Below are 22,553 nucleotides of genomic sequence, written 5' to 3'. Positions count from 1 at the left end.
TTGTTCAGATTTTCACACCCATGGCTGCCCAGCAATGTCTTTCTCAAGTTAGATAGAATTGTGAGATTGTACTCAGCCTGTGTCATCAATGAATTTGTTTCTCTGACCCCTGGTTTAAAAGACTCATGGAGGAGGTAGAAACACAGCAGAAACTCCTTCCGTGGCTTATTTGAGGGGGAACGAATGTGGTCCCTGCACTGACTGACCCACATCAGGGACAGCTTGCTTTTCCTCGGGAGCCAGCATCTACCACGGAAGTCGGCAGAACACTCACTCTCCGGCTCTTCCCTCCACTCTTCCTCACACACACTTCAAACCACCCAAGTGAACCTCAAGCACATACCTACTTTCTCACTTCATTATCGAATTAACTAGTCCTCCTACCCAATAGGTTCATTCAAAATCAGAAAGAAATGCTCACCCGACAGCTTCACAGTACAAAGTATTTAGTTTACTTTTTGAAGGAGAGTTTAACAGGTGCTTCAACCAAACTTATTTTTATCACATAAGTGCTGCAGCTCATAAGAGGAAGTATTTAGAACCCAGTAAATCTGACCTCGAGTCTGGGGACATGAGCATGACATAATAATACTGTTCTGGTGAGAACTTCCTGACCTTTCATCGATCTGAGGTTAACAGAGCCACCAGTCTCCTTCCCAAACCAGGAGAGCCATTTGGTGAGAATCAGCATACTAGAATCTGATTCTCCAAGGAAATAAATCTAACTAGGAATCCTTTCCAGCACTTGAGAGGCAGAGATAGGGGGAACATGAGTTTGAAACCAGCTTGGGATCATATTGAGTTCAAGGTTAGGCTGGGTTACATACTAAGACACTGTCACATAATAAGATTCTTGTCTCAAAAATAATATATAGCAATCTAGTGAGAAAACCTCATTTGAATTCTAGAAAAACCCTTTGTATGCTTGACTAACAAAAAGTTAGAGTGTGAATTTTAAGCAACAGCGTTTTTGAAACTAAATCCTAAATTCATTGAGGGGAAAATTAACATAGTCATTAGAGTAAGATGACATCATGAAAAACTGCATCCTGAAATAAGGAGACAGTGACGCAGCTAAACTTCAAGGCCCATTCTATTTGATGACTCTAAAGACCTATAATAGGCACATTCCGTAACATTCTAATACCTTGTGGATTCTCAAAAAAAAAAAAAGAAAAGATGAATAAGTTGCTGGATACTGCTTTCTTACCATGAATAAAATAACTACTCTCCCAGAATAAACATCTAGAGCAAAGTGGCCCGGGAAATCTATCCTCTACTTCCAAAAAGGGCTAAAGTATACCTAAACTTTTTTCTTTTTTTTTTTTTTCTTGCCAGTCTTGGAGCTTGAACTCAGGGCCTGAACACCATCCCTGGCTTCTTTCTGCTCAAGCCACTTCCGGCTTTTTCTGTATAAGTGGTGCTGAGGAATCGAACCTAGGGCTTCATGCATGCTAGGCAAACACTCTACCACTAAGTCACATTCCAGCCTGTACCTAAACTTTTTAAAGTAAGTGTCTGTGGAGAGAAAACTTGTGATTAAGAGGATCCAGGAGACTTGCCTGATGAGTCAGTAAGGATGACCTTTGGGAAGGAGTTAAGCACCCTGTGTCCCAGGCCTGCTTTGATGGAGGAGGAGCCGTCTGTGGTCTATGTGGCCATTTTCGTCTGGGAGCCAACACATCTCCAAAATGGTGCTAATAACATATGCTTAACTTATTTTGCAAAAGATGTGAAGTTAATTAGTATTTATAAACTACCTGGAGATAAATAGATAATGCTAATAATACTTTGCAACCTCATATATACTTCCTATCTTTAAAAAAAAAACCTCAAACCTTATAAACTATCATACTGACAATACATTTTGCTTTTCTTGTTTCGTTCTGTTCTGTTTTTCCATGCGCACTATGGAGAAAAGATTAAAATTTTGACCAGGTCACCACAAAAATCAGTATTAAGTCTCTAAATACAAGATGAATCTCATCTCATTCATGCACTATTCAAATATGAGTTGGTGGTCTGACTTACTCTCATATTAATTTTTTTTATATTCATGGTCAGGTAAAATACATGCAGTCAAATCCACCAGATAATCCATGTCTTCTATTGACAATAACATTGGATATTTCTCAATATATTCAATATCCACAACATTGGAAAATCACATTCAGGAAAAAAAAATTACTGCTTCACCACTAAACCTGTAATTAGTTGACCAATTCAATTTGTTACCATTGTAAGTGATAGAGACCTGACCCTGTCTGACATATCCACTTCATTATAATAATATAAATAATTAGCATTTGCAAAACATCTGTGCCCTTCAGACTGTCTTATAAGTGATTCATTATGGGAGCCACTGATGACATGGAGTCTTCAGGTGAGGCTGTGGATGTTTACTTCATAGGGGCAAGCCACAAGGAGACTGGTTAATTGCCCAAGGGCATCAAGGCAAAAGAAAAAAACATCTTCTTCCCTATGACAACTAACATAGGTACCACAGTGAGGGATTTTCAGGTCATGATGAAAACATCTCTCTCAAGATTTTTCAAGTCCCACTGGTCAGTATCAAGCTTATGTCTCAAAACAACTCAAAATGTTTCAAATACATCCATGTAAACTAAAGAACTACAGAATCAAGAAATCTCAATACATATTGGCACCATGTATTCCTGACTCGTAGTGAGATGGATAAGCAAGTGACTGCAGGAATGCTATTATTTGTTTCCAACATCTTTTTTAAAAAATCAATTCAAAAACCCCTACTCTTGAAAGATCACTGGATATTGAGTATCTGATTTCAGTTTTTATTTTTATTTATTTATTTATATATATATATATTTTTGGCCAGTCCTGGGCCATGAACTCGGGGCCTGAGCACTGTCCCTGGCTTCCTTTTTTGCTCAAGGCTAGCACTCTGCCACTTGAGCCACAGCACCACTTCTGGCCATTTTCTGTATATGTGGTGCTGGGGAATCGAACCCAGGGCTTCTTGTATAGGAGGCAAGCTCTCTTGCCACTAGGCCATATTCCCAGCCCCTAATTTCAGTTTTTAAAAAACCTCATTAAAGTATAATGAAGAAACTTGTGAATATATGCAGTACAAGTATAGTGAATGTTTCTCACCTGAATAATTAATTCTTTGTTGGATGGGCAGGAAATCTAGACTCTATTCCTGAGGCCAGAAAGATGTACAAAGCCAGATATAATGCATACCTGTACTCCCAGTACTTGGACAGCTAAGATGGGGAGTTCAAGGACAATCTGCATTACAGAAGGAAGGAATGAGGGAAGGAAGGAAGGAAAGAAGGAAGGAATGAAGAAAAGAAAGAAGGAAGGAAGGAAGGGAGGGAGGAAGGAAGGAAGGAAGGAAGGAAGGAAGGAAGGAAGGAAGGAAGGAAGGAGAGAAAGAAGGAAGGAAGGAAGGGAGGGAGGAAAAAAGAAGGAAGGAAGGAAGGGAGATTTCTGTAAAAGTAAATTATGGTCTCTGCAGTCTGTGTGCTATGATTTAATATTCCTAGGACTTTGAAGCTATGATTTAGTCTGACTCTACCTGGTACCTTTTTCATATATAAAATATGCCCCCGTGTCATCTTGTCATCTACTGGACACTATAAAAAAAATCACCCAATGGTGAAAACAACAATTAGGATGCAAGCAGTGCTTTATTACAGGTGGGCTCGGGTGGATTGCAAGGACTTCTAGATACTATAAAAAGGCCACTGGAGCCGCACTCTGAGCAAAGTGGCCTTGGCTCTGTACCAGTCTGGGAAAGAGACGCTGGCTGAGCTTTCGCCATGTCTTTTCGGCTTTCTGGTGGATCCAGGCGGATAAGCTCACGGGCTGAGTCTGTCCGGCTGTCTCGTGGAGAGACCAGCTTTGTGGCCGGCGGCATGAGTGTTGGGTCGGGAGCAGGAGGCAGCTATTCTTGCACCCTTGCAGGCATTTCTTCTGGGGGAAGCTGCAGCCCTAATGGGGCATCAGGAAATGGCACTGGTTTTCTTGGGAATGAGGCTGGCCTCCTCTCTGGGAACGAGAAGATGACCATGCAGAACCTCAATGACCGCCTGGCCTTGTACCTGGACCACGTGAGTGCCCTGCAGAAGGCCAACGCCGAGCTGGAGCTGAAGATCAAGGGTTGGTATGAGAAATACGGGCCTGGCTGTTGCCGGGGACTTGATCATGACTACAGCATGTATTTCCCAATCATTGAAGACTTGAAAAAACAGGTAAGAAATAAGACTTGAGGAGGACACTGATAGCTCACACCTATCATCCCAGCTCCTGGGGAGTCTGAGGTCTGAGGATTGTGGTTTGAAGCCAGCCCAAAAGTCCATGAGCCTCTTATCTCCAATTAATCAGCAAAAAGAGCTCAAGCTATGGCTCAAGCAGTACATTGCTAGCCTTGAGCAAAAAAAAAGCCAAGGGATGGGGAGAGGCCCTGAGTTCAAGCCCCAGTACAGGCACAAATAAAGAAAGGTGGAGAGGGGGCAGAGACCATGTGACATTTAAACTCAGGACAACTGTTATCTGAGGAAAATCTAGAGTTCATTTAACTTAGAAAAAATATATACTAATACAGATGTTTGCCATGGAATCATTCTGAAATCTGGAGGGTCCTCTGACTTTGCTTATTTCACATTGTGTACAATCTACCCTGTTTAGATTATTTCTGCAACCTCTGACAATGCCAGAATTATTCTACAAAATGACAACACTAGACTGACCGCCGATGACTTCAGGATGAAGTAGGTTCAAATCGTCGTTCACGATGTTCATAGACATAAAATACTGCAGCTAAAGAACTTATCTTTTCCTTTTAAACCTCAACATGTGCTAACAAAATGAGTCCACAAAAAGAAATCCAATTTTGCAGACCTTTCTAAGTAAAGAGCTATCACCAACTTGTTAAACCTAGCAATACTTCATTCAACTGTTCAATACATTGGATGACAAAAATCAGCTCTAACCAAAGGACACCTATAGGATAATATGCATAAACCAGTAGGTTTCTCAAATTATCTCACCAGTTTGTCCTTGTAAGAAACATCAGGAAATGTCTTTACAAGTTTTGCCTTGCACCAGTTTATGATAGAAATTCTTAAGCACTTTATGGTGTTTAAGGTACGAAAACGAGCTGGCTTTGCACCAGGGCGTTGAGGCCGACACCAACGGTCTTCGCCAAGTGTTGGAGGAGCTGAGCCTTTGCACAACAGACTTGGAGATGCAGTGTGAAGCCCTCAGTGAGGAACTGACCTATCTCCACAAGAACCACAAGGAGGTAAGAAGGCAGGCTACATCATGGCTTTGTACATAATATCTGGCTTCCTTCCTCACCTTCCATTGCAGGGATGAATATCAATCAAAAAAAAAAAATCCTCCCTCGAGTATTAACTAATGCTGACCACTTTCCAGGAAATGGAAGTCCTACAATATGCCTCTGGAGGGAACGTAAATGTGGAGATGAATGCAGTCCCAGGAGTGAACCTCACTGCTCTGTTGAACAACATGAGGGCTGAGTACGAGGACCTGGCCGAGCAGAACTGCAGAGATGCAGAGGCCTCCTTTCATGAGAAGGTGTGACTGTGGGGCTCACACAGGCCAACCTTGTTTAGTAGATAATCAAGCCGGACACTAACCCTTCTGACAATTCTGATTCAGAGCACATCCCTGCGACAGCAGATCTCAGATGACTCAGGGGCAGTCACAGCGGCCAGATGTGAAGTGACAGAACTGAAACGCAACCTGCAAACCCTGGAAATAGAACTTCAGTCCCTCATGGCTATGGTATGTAGAAGCTGCCACCGAACGGAGCACCTGTCAGTCCATCTGCTATCACTATGACAAAAACGCGTGGGACTGGGTACTTTATAAAGAAAAGAGGTCTATTTAGCCCACAGTTTTGGATACTGAAAATCCAAACAACCTGGCACCACCACATCATGCTGGATGGTATTATGGTGGAGACACATGCAGATGAAAGAGAGCAAGTGGAAGGACAGGAAGTTAGACTATGTAGGGGTTGGGAGAAAACCACTGTTTTGTAACAACCCTTTCAGGGGAACTATTAACAATTTCTTCCAAGAGCAACACCCTCAATGGCTTAATTATTTCCCATTAAGCTTCACCTTTTAAAGATCCCAGCACGTTTTTGTTGTTGTTGTTGTTTTTGGTCTGTTGTGGGGCTTGAGCTCAGGGCCTGAGTCCTGTCCCTGAGCTCTTTTGCTCAAGGCTAGTGCTCTACCAGTTTAAGCCACAGTGCTACTTCCAGTTTCCTGATGGTTAGTTGGAAATACAACTCTCATGGACTTTCCTGCCTGGGCTGGCTTTGAACCACAATCCTCAACTCTCAGCCTCCTGAGTAGCTAAGATTACAGGACTGAGCCACCAGAGTCTGGCTCCTAGCACTTCTTAGTCTCACTACTAAGACCAACTTTCCGGTATACAAACCCTTGGGGCAGGCGGCGGGGTGGGGAGAGTGATCCAACCATAGCAGCATGTGTGTATGGATAAATAAGTACATATGTAAATAAATATAATACATTATATATGAAAGATATAACACATATCTCATTTATTCTTTTTTAAACTTTTTTTGCCAGTACTGGGGCTTGTATTCAGGACCTTGAGCTCTTCTTGGCTCTTCCTGCTCAACTTTCCTCTCCAACTTTTTGCTGGTTAGTTGGAGATTAAGAGTCTCTGATTTGTCCACTTAGGCTGGCTTTGAACAATGATTCTCAGATCTCAGCCTTCTGAGTAGCTTGGATTATAGGTATGAGCCACTGGCAGCTTAAAATATATACTGTAACACTAAGTACAGTAACTAAAATACATAAACATATATAAAAATATAAAATGACTAAAAATATAAAGTATCATAAATATCAAGGATTTTGTCCATAAACACTAATTCTAACTCACTGATGCCAAAACTTGAAAAATGACATTTTAATAGAGGATTTTTAAAATATTTTAATTTTTATTTTTCAATTGAAGGTACTTGGGCCCTATCCAAAGATTTCTTTCTGCCTTGGGAATCTTGAAAATAAAAACATGTCATTCTTTCTTTCCTTCCTTCTTTCAGAAACAGTCCTATGAATGTTCCTTGGCTGAGACTGAAAGAAATTACTGTGTTCAACTCCAACAAATCCAGGATCAGATTGGCATGAAGGAAGAGCAATTACAACAGATCCGCACAGAAACAGAAGGCCAGAAGCTGGAGTATGATCAGCTTCTTGATATCAAAATATTTTTGGAAAAAGAAATTGAAACATATTGCAACTTACTGGATGGAGAAGAAAGGTAAATAATGATTTGTGGGGGGAAAATAACCTCACAAGGACAAAGTCTTTCTCTGTATATTATACCACTATTACATCCTGAAATTTACTAAAGGTTATATTCTTAGATATCTTCAGTTATATTCTTTGATATCTTCAGTTGTATACAGTATTTCATCCAAGTGAAATGAAAAGAGACAGATTTAAAAAAAAAAGAAAAGAGACAGATTTGAAAGCCAAAGTTCTAAGTAGGTAAACTATTTGTGTGTATTGTGATATAAAGGACAATTAAGTACATAATAATTAATCCTAGTAGTTCAATCCAGAGAAAAACTTGTTTTCTATCATTTATGTTTAAACAAATTGTGTGTATGCGCACACGCACGCACACACACGCACAAGTACTGGTGCTTGAACTCCAGGGAACAGTGCTGTCCCTTAGCTTCTTCACTCAAAGCTAATGCCCTCCCATTTGATCCCACAGCCCCACTTTTGAGCTTTGGGGTGGTTAATTAGAAATCCTGGTCTCACAGACTTTCCTAACCAGTTGATTTCAAACTGAGATCCTTGCTCAGATCTCAGCCTTCTGACTTGCCAGGATTGCAGGTGTGAGCCACCAGCACCTAGCTTAAGCACATCCCAGATAATAACCTACTTATTACTTTACAAGTTGCCCTACACACACCCTCTATCAAAGTTGAGCAATGATGATTACAAAGATGTCATTGGAGAGGCACCATGGTTTGTCAGCCAAGAGCAAAAAAAAAAAAAAAAAGCCCTAGAAAGTATAGTGCTGGTATGAATCACACAATGGGTAAATTTAAGCATATGGTTTAACTCTTTTGAACTAGTTTCCTCATTGGTAAAGTTTGGATAATACCAAAACCATTTTCTTAACTGCTCTCAACCACAGTGGCTCATTGCAAGCAATGTGCTCTGGCAATAGCTTTTGTATGAAAGGTACTCAGTATCAAGGGCTATAGTGACATGGTTTCCATGGTCACAGGACACATAGATAACAGCTCTGTGCTCTGAGACTAGGATGACCCCTCTACAACTTTTCCTAAAAGACACAACAAGGAAGGCTCCCTTCTCAGTACAAAGTATCCTTCACAGTCTTTACATCAATGCTTACTTTCCAGGAAAGCATTGTAGTAAACTACTTGTATTTCTTTGCGCTATACCTGCTCCAGTGCCTAGCTAGCCCTACCTCCAAAGGAATAGACACTCTAAACTTTTCACTGGACAGATGAACAAAAAGTGAGAATTGAGAGCCTGAAGTTGCCAGACTGCTAGATGAAATAACATTTGGTTGTAGGAAATTTCTGATCTTCTGAAACTGTGAAAAGTTTACTGCTGTCTCTTAAACATAGATGAATTTAAATCCTACTGAAAGGAGAACTCTAAAATTCTTGTTTCCATTTCATATTTTTAGCTCCTTATTAAAAGAAAAAATAGAACAATTTACTCTTTTTCTTCACAGAAAAAGTGAATCTACATGTCACAAATCAAAAGACAGCAAGCCTGCAAATTCTGCAAATCAAATCAAAGGTATAGAAAGCTTTTTACTGGATATCATTCTTTTAAATTATTTCAGTTTTTATTAAATAAGCCATTTATTTGTTAACTAAATAAAATTTGTTCTAAGTTTCATTCTAGTGAATGAAGACATACAAGGATATTATGACAATTTGTGTGTGTGTGTGTGTGTGTGTCTGTGTCTGTGTCTGTGTCTGTGTCTGTCTCTGTACTAGACCTTGAACTTAGGACCTAGCACTCTTGATTAGCTTTTCCATTCAAAGCTGGCACTTTACCACTTGACACATCTTTACTTCCAGCTTTCGTGGTAGTTAATGGGAGATAAGAGTCACCTGGACTTTCCTGCCTGGGCTAGCTTCAAACCATGATCCTCTGTCAGATCTCAGCCTCTTGAGTAGCTAGGATTACAGGTGTGAGCCACCAATGCCTGGCATGACAATTCTTAACATTTGTATTTTATCTCTCTATAGAATGGCTGTGATCAAATTATTGGGGTAGGGGGAAGAAAACTCAATCCCCAACATCTTGCTTACCTGAAACATATTGTCTTTCATTGATTCAATGCTTTGATAAAAGAGTAACTCTAAACCACAAAATAGGAAAGCTAGTATTTAAAACAGAACATACTTCAAGCCTGTTCCTACCCAATGCGTGGGTTGTTTTAATTCAGATTTCATTTGTGCCTCCAAACACCCATTACACTTTAAAAAAAAAGTGATAAACATATATATATATATATATATATATATATTTTTTTTTTTTTTCCAGTCCTGGGCCTTGGACTCAGAGCCCCAGCACTGTCCTTGGCTTCTTTTTGCTCAAGGCTAGCACTCTGCTACTTGAGCCACAGCGCCACTTCTGGCCATTTTCTATATATGTGGTGCCGGGGAATTGAACCCAGGGCTTCATGTATATGAGGCAAGCACTTTTGCCACTAGGCCATATTCCCAGCCCCATAAGAGACTTATTTTAATTTATTATTATTATTTTTTTGCCAGTCCTGGGGCTTGGACTCAGGGCCTGAGCACTGTCCCTGGCTTCTTTTTGCTCAAGGATAGCACTCTGCCACTTGAGCCACAGCGCCACTTTTGGCCATTTTCTATGTATGTGATGCTGGGGAATCAAACCCAGGGCTTCATGTATACAAGGCAAGCGTTATTACCACTAGGCCATATTCCCAGCCCTATTTTTTTTTAAATAGATAGTCTGGCTGGGAATGTGGCTTAGTGGTAGAGTGCTTGCCTAGCATGCATGAATCCCTGGGTTCAATTCCTCAGCACCACATACACAGAAAAAGCCAAAAGTGATAATGTGGCTCAAGTGGCAGAGTGCTAGCCTTGAGCAAAAGAAAGCCAGGGACAGTGCTCAGGCCCTGAGTTCAAGCCCCAAGACTGACAAAAAAAAAATAGATAGTTCCAGGTCTTGTTAAATGTTGAATTCAGATACAGTATTTTGTTTCCATTTTCTGCAAATGCACAGATGATTTTAAAAAGCATACTTACGATGACTAAATACCTTTTGACTTGTTACAAATGATCACTGCACTTTATTTTATTCTAGACTCAACAGAAGAATCTTTTGTCAAGACAGTGGTTGAAGAACTAGATCAACTGGGCAGTGTCCTTTCACTGAGAGTTCATTCAGTGGAAGAAAAATCTTCTAAAATAAGCAACATTACAATGGAGCAACGGATACCTACTAAAGCACCCTAAAGGGGGAAAGGTTATTTTAAAGCCATGCAAGCTGCCTTTACCACATCCCATTGCTCAACTCACTCAAGGAAATTATTCACTCTGTACTTAAATATCATAGGACTACAGTCTGATTTCCTTTTTACTTTTCTCATGGATTTTTGCATGCAATCCTTTCAAGAGGAGGAAACACCGTTCACTCTGCCTCGTTCATTTTTTCTTTTACTTTTTGGGCCTTCTTTTTTTCTTTTGCCATTCCATTAAAAAAATTCCTGTCACAAGTTTTGTTTTGTTTTGTTTTTACAAATCTGATTCCTTTACATTTCCACAGTTTATCTCCATGTGACAATATTAAAGCTATGCTAATAAAATAATATACTTTAGGGTTGCATTTACCTCAATTAATACTAAGACAAACTGGAAAGTACACTGGCGCTACCTCTAGTCCCAAATATGTCACTGGTACCACAAAAAGAACCTAATTGCTTTGGGTTTAGGCTTGTATGGGTGTAAAAGATGACACCCATCAGTAATTATAAACTCCTTACACCCGCTGCTGGTGTCTCGAGCCTGTCATCCTAGCTATTCAGGAAGCTGAGATCTGAGAATTGTGGTTCAAAGCCAGCCTGGGCAGGAAAGCCTGTGAGACTCTTATCTCCAATTAACTACCAAAAAAAAACCCCAAAACCCAGAAGTAGAGCTCAAGTGATACAACACTAGCCTTGAGCACACAAAAAAAGCTCAAAGACACTGCCCTGGCCTCCAGTTCAAGCACCAGCACCAGCACACACACATAGAACGGTTCATTCTCACATGCTCCATAGAAATATTTTAAAACTGTTGCCAGTCTATATTTGCTACTACTAGTAGCAATGCATACTAGTATGCATTCTACTATGGGCTTCTTTCTACTATGGGACAACAATACTCTCTAGATACTCCTCACATGCTGTCTAGTACATGTTCAACATAAGTTGAATAGAAAAAATGAAAATGATGAGTGAAGAACCCCCATCAGGAATACCAGCAAGCAAATACCAGTACAATTGATAGAAGTTTTAGGGGAAGTGGTAGAGAAAATGGGTAGAAATCTTACTTTAACACTGACCCTTGCTGCCCCTCGGGGCACAAACTGGATATGTGGGGAACTCTGGGCCACTGCTGGCCATGGGCTGCCCAGCAGTGTGTGGTTGGAAGCATCTCCTAGCAATTAAAGAAGGGCCACAACTGACCCTTCACCAGCCCTTCCCTGAAACCACACAGAGCACCAGCCTATACACTAGGAACTACAACCAACTCCAGTTGGTTTTCCGCTGTTCTGAGTGGTGCCACAGGTCAGGCCTGATACTCACACAGGTGAAACGTTTGGATACTCAGCTGTACCCCTTCTCCGATGGTGAAAAAGTTCACCTCCATCCTGCCACTCAGCTCTCCCGCCTGAACACTGGGAACATTCAAACTGAAAGACAAGTGACGAAAACTCCCAAACAATGAACTTGGCCTTGATGTACAAACCCCAATTCAGAAATACAGGACAAATTTTAAAACAAGTCAACAGTGGTCTTCAAATACACAGAATGGATGCCAGTGAACGTGGATGAAATCCCAAAGAATTCCAAAGAATGACTGTAAGAACAATCAATAAAATGAAATATGCATATCAATACCTGAATGAATTTCTAAAAGAACACAAATAAACACAGCTGAATGGATTTTTTTTTAATTCAAGCAGCTAAATGATCAGAAATACCATATAGGATATAAAACAGAAATTCAGCCAGGCACTGGTGGCTCACACCTGTAATCCTAGCTACACAGGAGACTGAGATCAGAGAATTGTGGTTCCAAGCCAGTCTAGGCAGGAAAGTCCATGAGACCCTCATCTCCAATTAATCACCAAAAAGCTGGACATGGAGGTGTGGCTCAAGTGTTCAAGCCCACATACTAGCACCAAAATAATAATAACAATAACAATAATCATGACCATATGTGACAAGCCTTCAGTCAACATCATACTCAACAATGAGAAGCTGAAAGGTCTGCCTCCAAACTCAGGAACAAAGCAAAGGTTTCCATTCTCACTAATTCTATTCAACACAGCCCTGGAAGTCCTCACCAGAGCAGTTAGCCTAGGAGAAATTAAAGGCAGCCATACTGGAAAAGACATCAAATCATCTCTGTTTATGTAAGATATATAGAGAACTAAACACTTTTATTAAAATTTGTTAGAACTAGCCAGTTGCGGGCTGGGGATATGGCCTAGTGGCAAGAGTGCCTGCCTCGGATACACGAGGCCCTAGGTTCGATTCCCCAGCACCACATATACAGAAAACGGCCAGAAGCGGCGCTGTGGCTCAAGTGGCAGAGTGCTAGCCTTGAGCGGGAAGAAGCCAGGGACAGTGCTCAGGCCCTGAGTCCAAGGCCCAGGACTGGCAAAAAAAAAAAAAAAAAAAGAACTAGCCAGTTGCTGGTGGCTTACACTAGTGATCCTAGCTACTTAAGAGTCTGAGCTCTGAGGGTCATAGTTCTAAGCAGGCCTGGGGCAGGAAAGTCTATAATACTCTTATCTCAATTTACTAAAGTGGATGTGTGGCTCAAGTGATAGAACACTAACCTTGATCAAAAAAAAAGCTCTGAGACAGAGCTAAGGCCTGAGTTCAAGCCCCAGGACCAGCACACACATACGCATACACACAGTCTATTAGAACTAATAAATAAATTCAATAACATTGTAAGTCAACAATTGAAAGGAACATTGCTACTCACTAATCACATATTATCTCAAAAAAAAGTCAAGAAAACAACCCCTTTAACAATAACATAAAAGGGGGCTGGGAATATGGCCTAGTGGCAAGAGTGCTTGCCTCCTACACCTGAAGCTCGCTTTCAATTCCCCAGCACCACATATATGGAAAACGGCCAGAAGGGGTGCTGTGGCTCAGGTGGCAGAGTGCTAGCCTTGAGCTGGAAGAAGCCAGGGATGGTGCTCAGGCCCTGAGTCCAAGGCCCAGTACTGGCCCAAAAAAAAAAAAAAAAAACAATAACATAAAAGAATAGAAGAAAAATATAAAGAGGTGAACAATCTTTACACTGACAACTGTAAAATATGAAAGGAATTAAAGAAACCAAAACTTAATGGAAAGATATCACATGTCCATAGATCAAAAAACTAGAATTATTAAAAGATGCACAATAGCCACAGTGACCTACAGATTCTATGCAATTCCAATTAAAAACTGCAGTACAATTTTCTCAGAAATTCATATGGAACCACAAAAGATCCTGAGAAAAGAATAGAAAGAATAAAGTTGAATGAATCACTTCATTTAATCTCAGAATCTACTAACCCAAACATCATGGTCCTGGTATAAAAACTCACCTAGAAACCTACAGAACAGAATAAACAGGGCTGGGAATATGGCCTAGTGGCAAGAGTGCTTGCCTCCTATACATGAATCCCTGGGTTTGATTCCCCAGCACCACATATATAGAAAATGGTCAGAAGTGGCTCTGTGGCTCAAGTGGCAGAATGCTAGCCTTGAGTAAAAAGAAGCCAGGGACAGTGCTCAGGCCCTGAGTCCAAGGCCCAGAAGGAAAAAAAAAAAGAGTGTATACAGAACAGAATAAACATCCCAGAAATACATGCTTGCGTTTACAGTCTTCATTTAAAAAAAAATAAGACTTAACTAGACTTAATAGACTAGTTCTATTAAGTCTAGTTCTATTATTAATAAGACTTATTATTAATAAGTCTTTAATAAGACTAGAATAAGTCTGCTAAGAATATATAATAGAAAATGGGCACTCTCGTCAATTAAAAAAAAAACTTGAGGGGCTGGGGATATAGCCTAGTGGCAAGAGTGCCTGCCTCAGTATACCCGAGGCCCTAGGTTCGATTCCCCAGCACCACATATACAGAAAACGGCCAGAAGCGGCGCTGTGGCTCAAGTGGCAGAGTGCTAGCCTTGAGCGGGAAGAAGCCAGGGACAGTGCTCAGGCCCTGAGTCCAAGGCCCAGGACTGGCCAAAAAAAAAAAAAAAAACCTTGAGAAAATTTGATAACCACATGTAGAAGAAAGAAATTGGACCTTTTTTGCACACTAGGTACAAAAATTAACTCAAAATGGATTAAACACGTAAACACAAAATCTGAAAAACTAAAAAATGTAGAGGAAAATTTCTTGATATTGGTCTAGACAAACATGTTTTCTATGACCCTAAAAAGCAAAGCAGAAAATAATAGGATTATGCAAACTGAAAAAGTTTCTTTCGCAGCAAAGAAACTATTTTAAAAAGTAAAGAGACACCCCATATATTAGGGGAACATTTGTGAACCATACATCTGGTTAGGTTTGATCCCCAAAATATGTAAGGAACTCTAACAGCCCAATAACAAGAAAGCAACCTGATTTAAAAGACAATTCTTAAAAGAAGACATTCAAAGAGTCAATACATATTTGAAAATATATATATACACACATACATACATATATATATATATATATATATATATATATATATATCCAACATCACACTAATCACCAGGGGAAGGAATGGGAAAGACATTGGTCCAAGTGTACAAAACTTCAATTAGAAGGAAGAAATAAGTTCAAGAGGTCTATTGTACAATTAGGTGACTATTGTTAGCAACAATGTATTTCATGCTTGAAAATTGCAAAGGGTGGATTTTAAATGTCCTCACTACAAAACTATGTGAGGTAATGGGTATGTTAATCAGCTTTATTTAGGCACACCAGAATGCTATATGTATCAAAACATCAGGTTGGACACCACAAATATGGGGCTCTCGAACATTTTTCATGCTACGTAATAGAGTTTTCAATACTTATATCTATCCATACCTAGTGAAGAGCTAGCCTTCCTTAGGACTTTCACCTAAGCCAAATAAACTACACGAAGTAAACACACATCCAATAAATCCCTTCTAGGTTTGCTTCAAATTTTGCAGGGTCAGGAAACAGGCTAATGTCTTTCCAAATTCCCACAAAACATAATTGGGGGGGTGCGTTCCTAATTACCCAAAGGAATAAGAGGAGCCAACTATCCCCATCATAAGTGTCAACAAACACGTTGCATGTGTCAGCCAAAATGGTAGTTAACTTCCCTTTGGAACCGGTGGCAAAAGGAAGCAAAACACAGGCAACGCCAACAAAATAAACCCGAAAAGCCTCACGGTTGAAGGACCCCAGGTCAGGAGTCCTGATTACAGTTTCTCTTCTCAGCTCATCCCCAAAGAACTGTGAGGATAAAAGCCGAATGAGCCTCGGAAACTTCGAAACCTACCTTACTTAGGTGACTAGCCCCCAGGCCACAATGCCAGATTTTTTTTTTGTTATTGTTTATTCTATGATGGCCTGATGAGCTTTATCTTCTTAGGGTGGAAATGAAGAATGACTCACTGGCAATTTTTAAAATGTAAGCATGAACCTGCCATCGCTCCACCCAGACCCATTTCTCAGATAACCACCAACCCGAAGGCAATTGCCCTCCTACTGAAAAGGAGCCCAGCAAAGCTAGATACTCATTAGGGAAAATCGTGCAATTATGCTAACTTGCTGAGGCGGGCAAGCCGTGTTTTACTCTAGGTAGGCAGAACTCCCCCATAGAACACCCGAGGGAGGGTCTATAAAAAGGCAAACAGCATCGCGGAGGGGAGAAGGCAGTCCACTCTGGCTTTCACCAACACACATCTGTGACCCGCTTGCCCTGAGATCACCATGTCTCTGCGACTTTCCAGTGGATCCCGCAGATCCTATCCCCGGCCCAGCACCGGGTCACTCCGGCTCTCTGGAGGAGCCGCCAGCTTTGGAGCTGGAAATGCTTGTGGCATCCCAGGCATTGGAAGTGGCTTCTCCTGTGCCTTCGGTGGCAGCTCCTCAGGGGGCAATGTAGGGGCAGGCAACCCTTGTGCTGGCTTCACCGTGAATGAGGGCGGCCTCCTCTCCGGCAATGAGAAAGTGACCATGCAGAACCTCAACGACCGCCTGGCCTCCTACCTGGATAACGTGCAAGCTCTGCAGGAGGCCAACGCTGACCTGGAGCAGAAGATCAAGGGCTGGTATGAGAAGTTTGGACCCGGCTCTTGCAGGGGCCTTGATCATGACTACAGTAGATATTTCCCCATCATTGATGATCTTAAAAACCAGGTAAGAAATAACATTTGGCCATCGCCTGCATGGGCATATGTTTTTATGACACTGGAATTCTAGAAACATGTATCATCCCTATTTGTGATTATTTCTTATTCGCATTGGAAGTTAGTGCTAAGTACAGGCAGCCTGACTTAGCATCATGATAAAAAAAAAGTCACTAATAACTGAACTGACTTTTATTATCTCCATTTGCTAGTCTTGGGGAGGGAGAAGCTTGGGAGGGTTTAACTCATTGTGATAAATTGCCATTAAAAACAAACTCGGGCTGGCAATGTGGCTTAGTGGTAGAGTGCTTGTCTAGCATGCATGAAGCCCTGGGTTCGATTCCTCAGTACCACATAAACAGAAAAATCCAGAAGTGGCGCTGTGGCTCAAGTGGTAGAGTTACTAGCCTTGAGTAAAAAAAGCTCAGGGACAGTGCCGAAGCCCTATTTCAAGCCCCAGGACTGGCAAAATAAAAACCTCAAACCCATGCCAGGTGTCAGTGATTCACACCTATAACCCTAACTACTCTGGAGGCTGAAATCTGAGGATCACTGTTCAAAGCCAGATGGGGCAGAAAAGTCTGTGAGATTTTTATCTCCAATTAGCCACCAAAAAGCTAGAAGTGGCACTGTGGCTCAAGTGGTAGAGTGCTAGCCTTGAGCAAAAATACTCAGGGACAGACAGCATCCAGATCCTGAGTTCAAGCCCCAGGACTGGCACAAAACAAATAAAAAAAAATAATAAAACTCAAACTCCCTATTTTTAGATCATCGCTTCCACCACCAGCAATGCTAATGCTGTTCTACAGATCGATAATGCCAGGCTGACTGCTGATGATTTCAGACTCAAGTAAGTAGACTCACAGAGCAGAAATAGCTCATGGTGATTAAGGAAATGACTCATTTCTTTCCTAATGTTACCATTAAATGTAACCCATTCTTATTCCCAAACTGAAAAGTTCTATATTTTAACATGGAAACTTATTATAATAAGATTATAATAATACTCTTATTATTTAAAATACAAATTTAAAATTACTAGAATCTTACTACTTTTCTATATTTTGGCTAGTTTTAATGAATGCCCATAAGGCTAGTGTTTTACATAACCTACTTCTTTTTCTGTCCAATACACCAGAATAATAATAAAAGAATAATAATTATATACAATACATTTTGAAAATGTTTCTTATGGTCAAATTTACCACTTCAAAAATCCTACAGACAGCTCTGCACTGGTGGCTCACACTGTAGTCCTAGCTACTCAGGAGGCTGAGATGTGACTATCACAGTTTAAAACCACCTCAGGCAGAAAAGTTAATGAGACTATAATCTCCAATTAACCAGCAAAAAAAAAAAAAGAACCAGAAGTGGAGGTGTGGCTCAAGTGGTAGAGCACCAGCCTCGAGCAAAAAAGCCAAGTGAGATATATCCAGGTCCTGAGTTCAAGCCTCGGCCCTGGCATGGGCACACACATACACACACATGCACACACACACACACACACACACACACACACACACAGTTTTAGCATTATAATTGATTGGTAACTATCTCAAGCCATGAGATAAGTTGGAAAATCTACTTTTCAAGGTATGAAAATGAGCTGGCTCTCCATCAGAGCGTAGAGGCTGATGTCAATGGGCTCCGCAGAGTGCTGGATGAAATCACCCTGTGCAGGACAGACCTGGAGATTCAGTACGAGACCCTGAGTGAGGAATTGACTTACCTCAAGAAGAACCACAAAGAGGTAAGAGTTACCCGCCTCCTTGGGCTCTCCCTCTGCGCACCCTGCCCACCCAACAGGAGACAGTGTACTAACCCACTTACATAAGAAGGGGGTCTAAAGCCCCACTGTGATCTGTCAAACAGGTGTATCTTTGGGTTGAATTCTCTGCATGGATTCACCCTTGTTGTCTCATCTAGTTTCCCATGAGAAGATAAAAGAATCCTGCTTCCCAACATAATCAGCGTTATAAGATCAGTATGTGGCATGTAATTAAAGCTGTTAAAATAGTCCACTTAGCAGATTACATCTAATTGGATAAAATGAATATACTTCAAGAGGATCCTTTAAAAGAAAACAAAACCATACAACAGTTACACACTTTAAGTATATATGCTTAACATAAAGACGTATCTTAATAAATATGGCTAGAAAAATGAAACAGCAATTAATCTATGATTCTATAAGGCGTCACTCTGGGAAGCTAGACTGAAAATCAGATCATTGCAACCATTTCATCTCTGGGACTCTGTTTTAGAACTACTTTTTCCTTACAAGAAAAAGAAAGAAAAGAAAAAGGAAGTCTTTACGTTTTGAAATGAATTTAATATTGTTAAACAGCTAAGAGACGTCTAAAGTTACATCAAGTGCTTAAAGCAGATTAGTCACATTAAGAATGATACTTGGTTAGTCACGAGGCTATCTTGCAAATAAAATCACTTGAATCATTTGACTATACAAGTTCAAGTATGGGTGCAGGGTCCATGGAAGTCATTCAATACATTTTTGTAAGCAAGTGATTGAATTGTAAGCAAATATCACATTGTTTTATAAGAGACTGGCACATCCTGGGATTTCTGTATCCACTGGAGTCATGGGACCAACCCCCCAGTGACATTGAAGGATGATTATCCTGAAACCAGCTTGAAACAGAGATCCCTAGGAAGTGACTAAGAACTAACATAGCTACATTTGTGATCATGATTGCTGACTGTTAATGGTACAATTTGGCCAGACTTGTTCAGAATTATACAAACTCTGTTTCTGGGATGCACCCAAATTGAGAGCTCATGGAGCAGTGAACTTTCATGATATGAAGCCCATCACAAGGATGCAGATTTATGTCACAAATAGTTTGTTTAAGAGCCAGAGGGCAATTCACTTTAAGTATTTTAAAAGACTTTCATTTGGCAAAGGAATGAAGACTTGTTCTGGGTAACAGAGTTAAAACTGATGAGCTGGGCGTTATAAAGCTAAGAGTCCAGCTCGCCGTAATGAAAAGCTCTGGAATAATTAATTAAAACTATTTCGAGTCAATCACAGCAGCGCATTCCTGTAATTGAGACCTTGACCCAACACAAACAAATGCCCACCAAACTCTTCCAGAATGCAACAGGCTACCCCATGATATGCTGATGCGTCCACCACCTTTTCCTGGCAAGGTGAATGGGCAGAAAGTATAAAATGTAGAGGGAAGAAAGAGGGCTCTGCATGCAGCTTGGGAATTAAAGCCAGACAGCTCAGAGCTCTTCCAAAGCTAAGCGTCTAGAACTTTCCAGGGATGCCTGCCACGCTGAGCTGAACCCTTCTCTGCCTGCAGGAGATGCAAGTTCTGCAGTGCGCGGCGGGCGGCAACGTGAACGTGGAGATGAACGCGGCGCCCGGCGTGGACCTCACCGTCCTGCTGAACAACATGCGGGCCGAGTACGAGGCGCTGGCCGAGCAGAACCGCAGGGATGCCGAGGCCTGGTTCAACGAAAAGGTGCCTGCCGTCCCGTGCCCCGTGGCCCCGTGTGCTTTGGGGGGCGGGGGGCTGGTCCTGGGGCGCTCACGTCTGCTCCCTGACTCTCATGGTTTCAGAGCGCCTCCCTGCAGCAGCAGATCTCAGAGGACGTGGGCGCCACCACCTCGGCCCGCAACGAGCTGACTGAGATGAAGCGCACCATGCAAACCCTGGAAATAGAGCTCCAGTCTCTCCTAGCCACGGTAGGCAAGCGGTTTGCTACCAGCTCCTAGGTTCAGGCTGGATATATGCCATTGGTTTTTAAGGCCCCTAACGGTGATGAAAAGATATGCACGTGTGTGTGTGTGTGTGTGTGTGTGTGTGTGTGTGTGTGTTTCCTTGCTTTTTTTTTTTTTTTGTTCAAGGTTGGTATTCTACCACTCGAGCTACACCTCTTCTTTTGGCTTTTTAGCTGGCTAACTGGCAGTTAGAATCTCAAGGACTTTCCTGCCCAGGCTGGCTTTAAACCAAGATCCTCAGATCACAGTCTCCTGAGTAGCTAGGGTTAGAGGTAGGAGCCACTACCAGTAGCAGCGACAGATTTTTTTTTTAATAGCAGTCCTGAAATAATAGGAAATAATGGGATTGCATATCAGCTAAAACAGCAACCCAAAGCTTCCATGTCTATTCTGCCATGAAGAAAGATTTGCCCATTTATGTAGAAAGCAGTAGAATCACCTTAACTACGTGGTAATGGGAAATGTGGCCAAGCTAATGAGAAGAGGAAATCACATATCAAAGCCCTATCTGCCTGTTGGTATATCTGCCTCAGGTTCTCTGTTCTGTTCCCTGACAGAAACAATCCCTGGAGTGCTCCCTGACAGAGACGGAGGGCAACTACTGCACGCAGCTGGCCCAGATCCAGGCTCAGATCGGAGCCCTGGAGGAGCAGCTGCACCAGGTCAGGACCGAGACCGAGGGCCAGAAGCTGGAGCACGAGCAACTACTGGACATCAAGGTCCACCTGGAGAAGGAGATCGAGACCTACTGCCTGTTGATAGGAGGAGATGAGGGGTAGGTAAAGCCATTTACGTGGAAGATTCCAATATGGAGCCCTTCCATCGGGAGGCACCCAATCACAGGAGGAAAATAACTAAAAGTAAATAAATGCATCTATACTGAACATGTACAGATTTCCTTTTTTATTATTCAGGTACATTCATGGCAGAGGATGTACATGGTATTGGGTATATTTGTAAGTCATCTAGAGATGATTATTTATACAGCAGACAAAAGATGTTTTGAGCTGTATGCAAATATCACATTGTTTTATAAGAGACTCGCACATCCTGGGATTTCTGTATCCACTGGAGTCATGGGACCAACCCCCCAGTGACATTGAAGGATGATTATCCTAAAACCAGCTTGAAACAGAGATCCCTAGGAAGTGACTGAGAACTAACATAGCTACATTTGTGATCATGATTGCTGACTGTTAATGGTACAATTTGGCCAGAGATGAATTTGCTACACTTCACAAGACCAAATGCAACAAGCCCTCTGTTTAAGGGATGAAAATTTAAAAAAAAAAAAAAAATATATATATATATATATATATATATATATATATATATATATATATATACCATTTTCTTGAGGTTGAGACAAGGTCTCCTTTCTGAACTCAAACTCCAGGCCCTCTAGTCCCAGACACCCAAGAGCTGGGATTACAGACATCTACCACACTTGCCTGGCTGAAAGCACCACTTCTTAATCAGAAAACAAAGCAGTTTCAACTGGGCAACCCATTGGCTATGTTCTCATCAAAGAGCTAAAGAAAGCCTGGTAGTGGCTCTAGAACTGAAGGCATTCTCTCAAAAATCAATTCTTATTTGTGATGTCTTTGCAGGGCTTGCAAGTCTGCAAGTTACAAGTCTAAAGATTACGGAGCTGGAACTGTGGGAAGTCAAATCAAAGGTAATTAAATGAAATTCCATTGTTCTGCTATACTACCTCATTTCCAGTGAAGACTGCTTTTTTTTATATTCTCTGAGATTGGTAAGACTAGATGTAATAAAGATTTATAGTAGACATCAGTGTGTATGTGTACTAGATGTCTAACTTTAGTAATGTATGCTAATTATAAACAAAGTCACGTTACTATGATTTTACTTAAGTAAACAAAATTCACCAAAAAAATTAAGTATGCATGTTTCCTACCTACCCCATTCTGCCTAAAAATCTTATTATTCTGTTAAGTGATACAATTTCTTATTTATCTTTTTTTTAACTCTAAGAATCTCCTTTTAAATTTTAATTTTTCAGATTCAGCCAAGCCCATCGTGGTTAAGAAAGTCCTGGAGGAAGTAGACCAACGAAGCAAGATCCTTACCACTAGGCTCCACTCCCTGGAAGAGAAATCTCAAAGCAATTAA

The 22,553-nt window shown here is 41.2% G+C and overlaps 2 protein-coding genes across 2 annotated transcripts; both read left to right on the top strand.

The window, feature by feature from the left end:
* Positions 1–3,800: 3,800 nt before the first annotated feature.
* Positions 3,801–10,534, top strand: Krt26 (keratin 26). Its single transcript, XM_048365732.1, has 8 exons — positions 3,801–4,232; positions 4,669–4,751; positions 5,128–5,284; positions 5,419–5,580; positions 5,665–5,790; positions 7,088–7,305; positions 8,767–8,834; positions 10,383–10,534. The coding sequence occupies exons 1-8, from the start codon at positions 3,801–3,803 to the stop codon at positions 10,532–10,534; spliced, it is 1,398 nt and encodes a 465-aa protein (XP_048221689.1).
* Positions 10,535–16,186: 5,652 nt separating this feature from the next.
* Krt25 (keratin 25) lies at positions 16,187–22,553 on the top strand. The gene is made up of 8 exons (XM_048365594.1): positions 16,187–16,679; positions 17,437–17,519; positions 18,263–18,419; positions 19,996–20,157; positions 20,256–20,381; positions 20,975–21,192; positions 22,028–22,095; positions 22,444–22,553. The coding sequence occupies exons 1-8, from the start codon at positions 16,251–16,253 to the stop codon at positions 22,551–22,553; spliced, it is 1,353 nt and encodes a 450-aa protein (XP_048221551.1). The 5' UTR covers positions 16,187–16,250.

The sequence above is a fragment of the Perognathus longimembris genome, chromosome 17 (genome assembly GCF_023159225.1).
Source record: "Perognathus longimembris pacificus isolate PPM17 chromosome 17, ASM2315922v1, whole genome shotgun sequence".
NCBI classification, from domain to species: Eukaryota; Metazoa; Chordata; class Mammalia; order Rodentia; family Heteromyidae; genus Perognathus; species Perognathus longimembris.
Note: the sequence above shows the minus strand (reverse complement) of the source record. Positions and strands in the feature narration are given on the sequence as shown.

Excerpts from the sequence above, each read along its gene's own strand:
- Krt26 (XM_048365732.1), top strand. The coding sequence starts at position 3,801 with ATGTCTTTTCGGCTTTCTGGTGGATCCAGGCGGATAAGCTCACGGGCT. Across the intron at positions 4,233-4,668 it reads TTGAAGACTTGAAAAAACAG|ATTATTTCTGCAACCTCTGA; the intron begins GTAAGAAATAAG and ends TACCCTGTTTAG. Across the intron at positions 8,835-10,382 it reads TTCTGCAAATCAAATCAAAG|ACTCAACAGAAGAATCTTTT; the intron begins GTATAGAAAGCT and ends ATTTTATTCTAG.
- Krt25 (XM_048365594.1), top strand. The coding sequence starts at position 16,251 with ATGTCTCTGCGACTTTCCAGTGGATCCCGCAGATCCTATCCCCGGCCC. Across the intron at positions 17,520-18,262 it reads GCTGATGATTTCAGACTCAA|GTATGAAAATGAGCTGGCTC; the intron begins GTAAGTAGACTC and ends CTACTTTTCAAG. Across the intron at positions 20,158-20,255 it reads AGGCCTGGTTCAACGAAAAG|AGCGCCTCCCTGCAGCAGCA; the intron begins GTGCCTGCCGTC and ends TCATGGTTTCAG.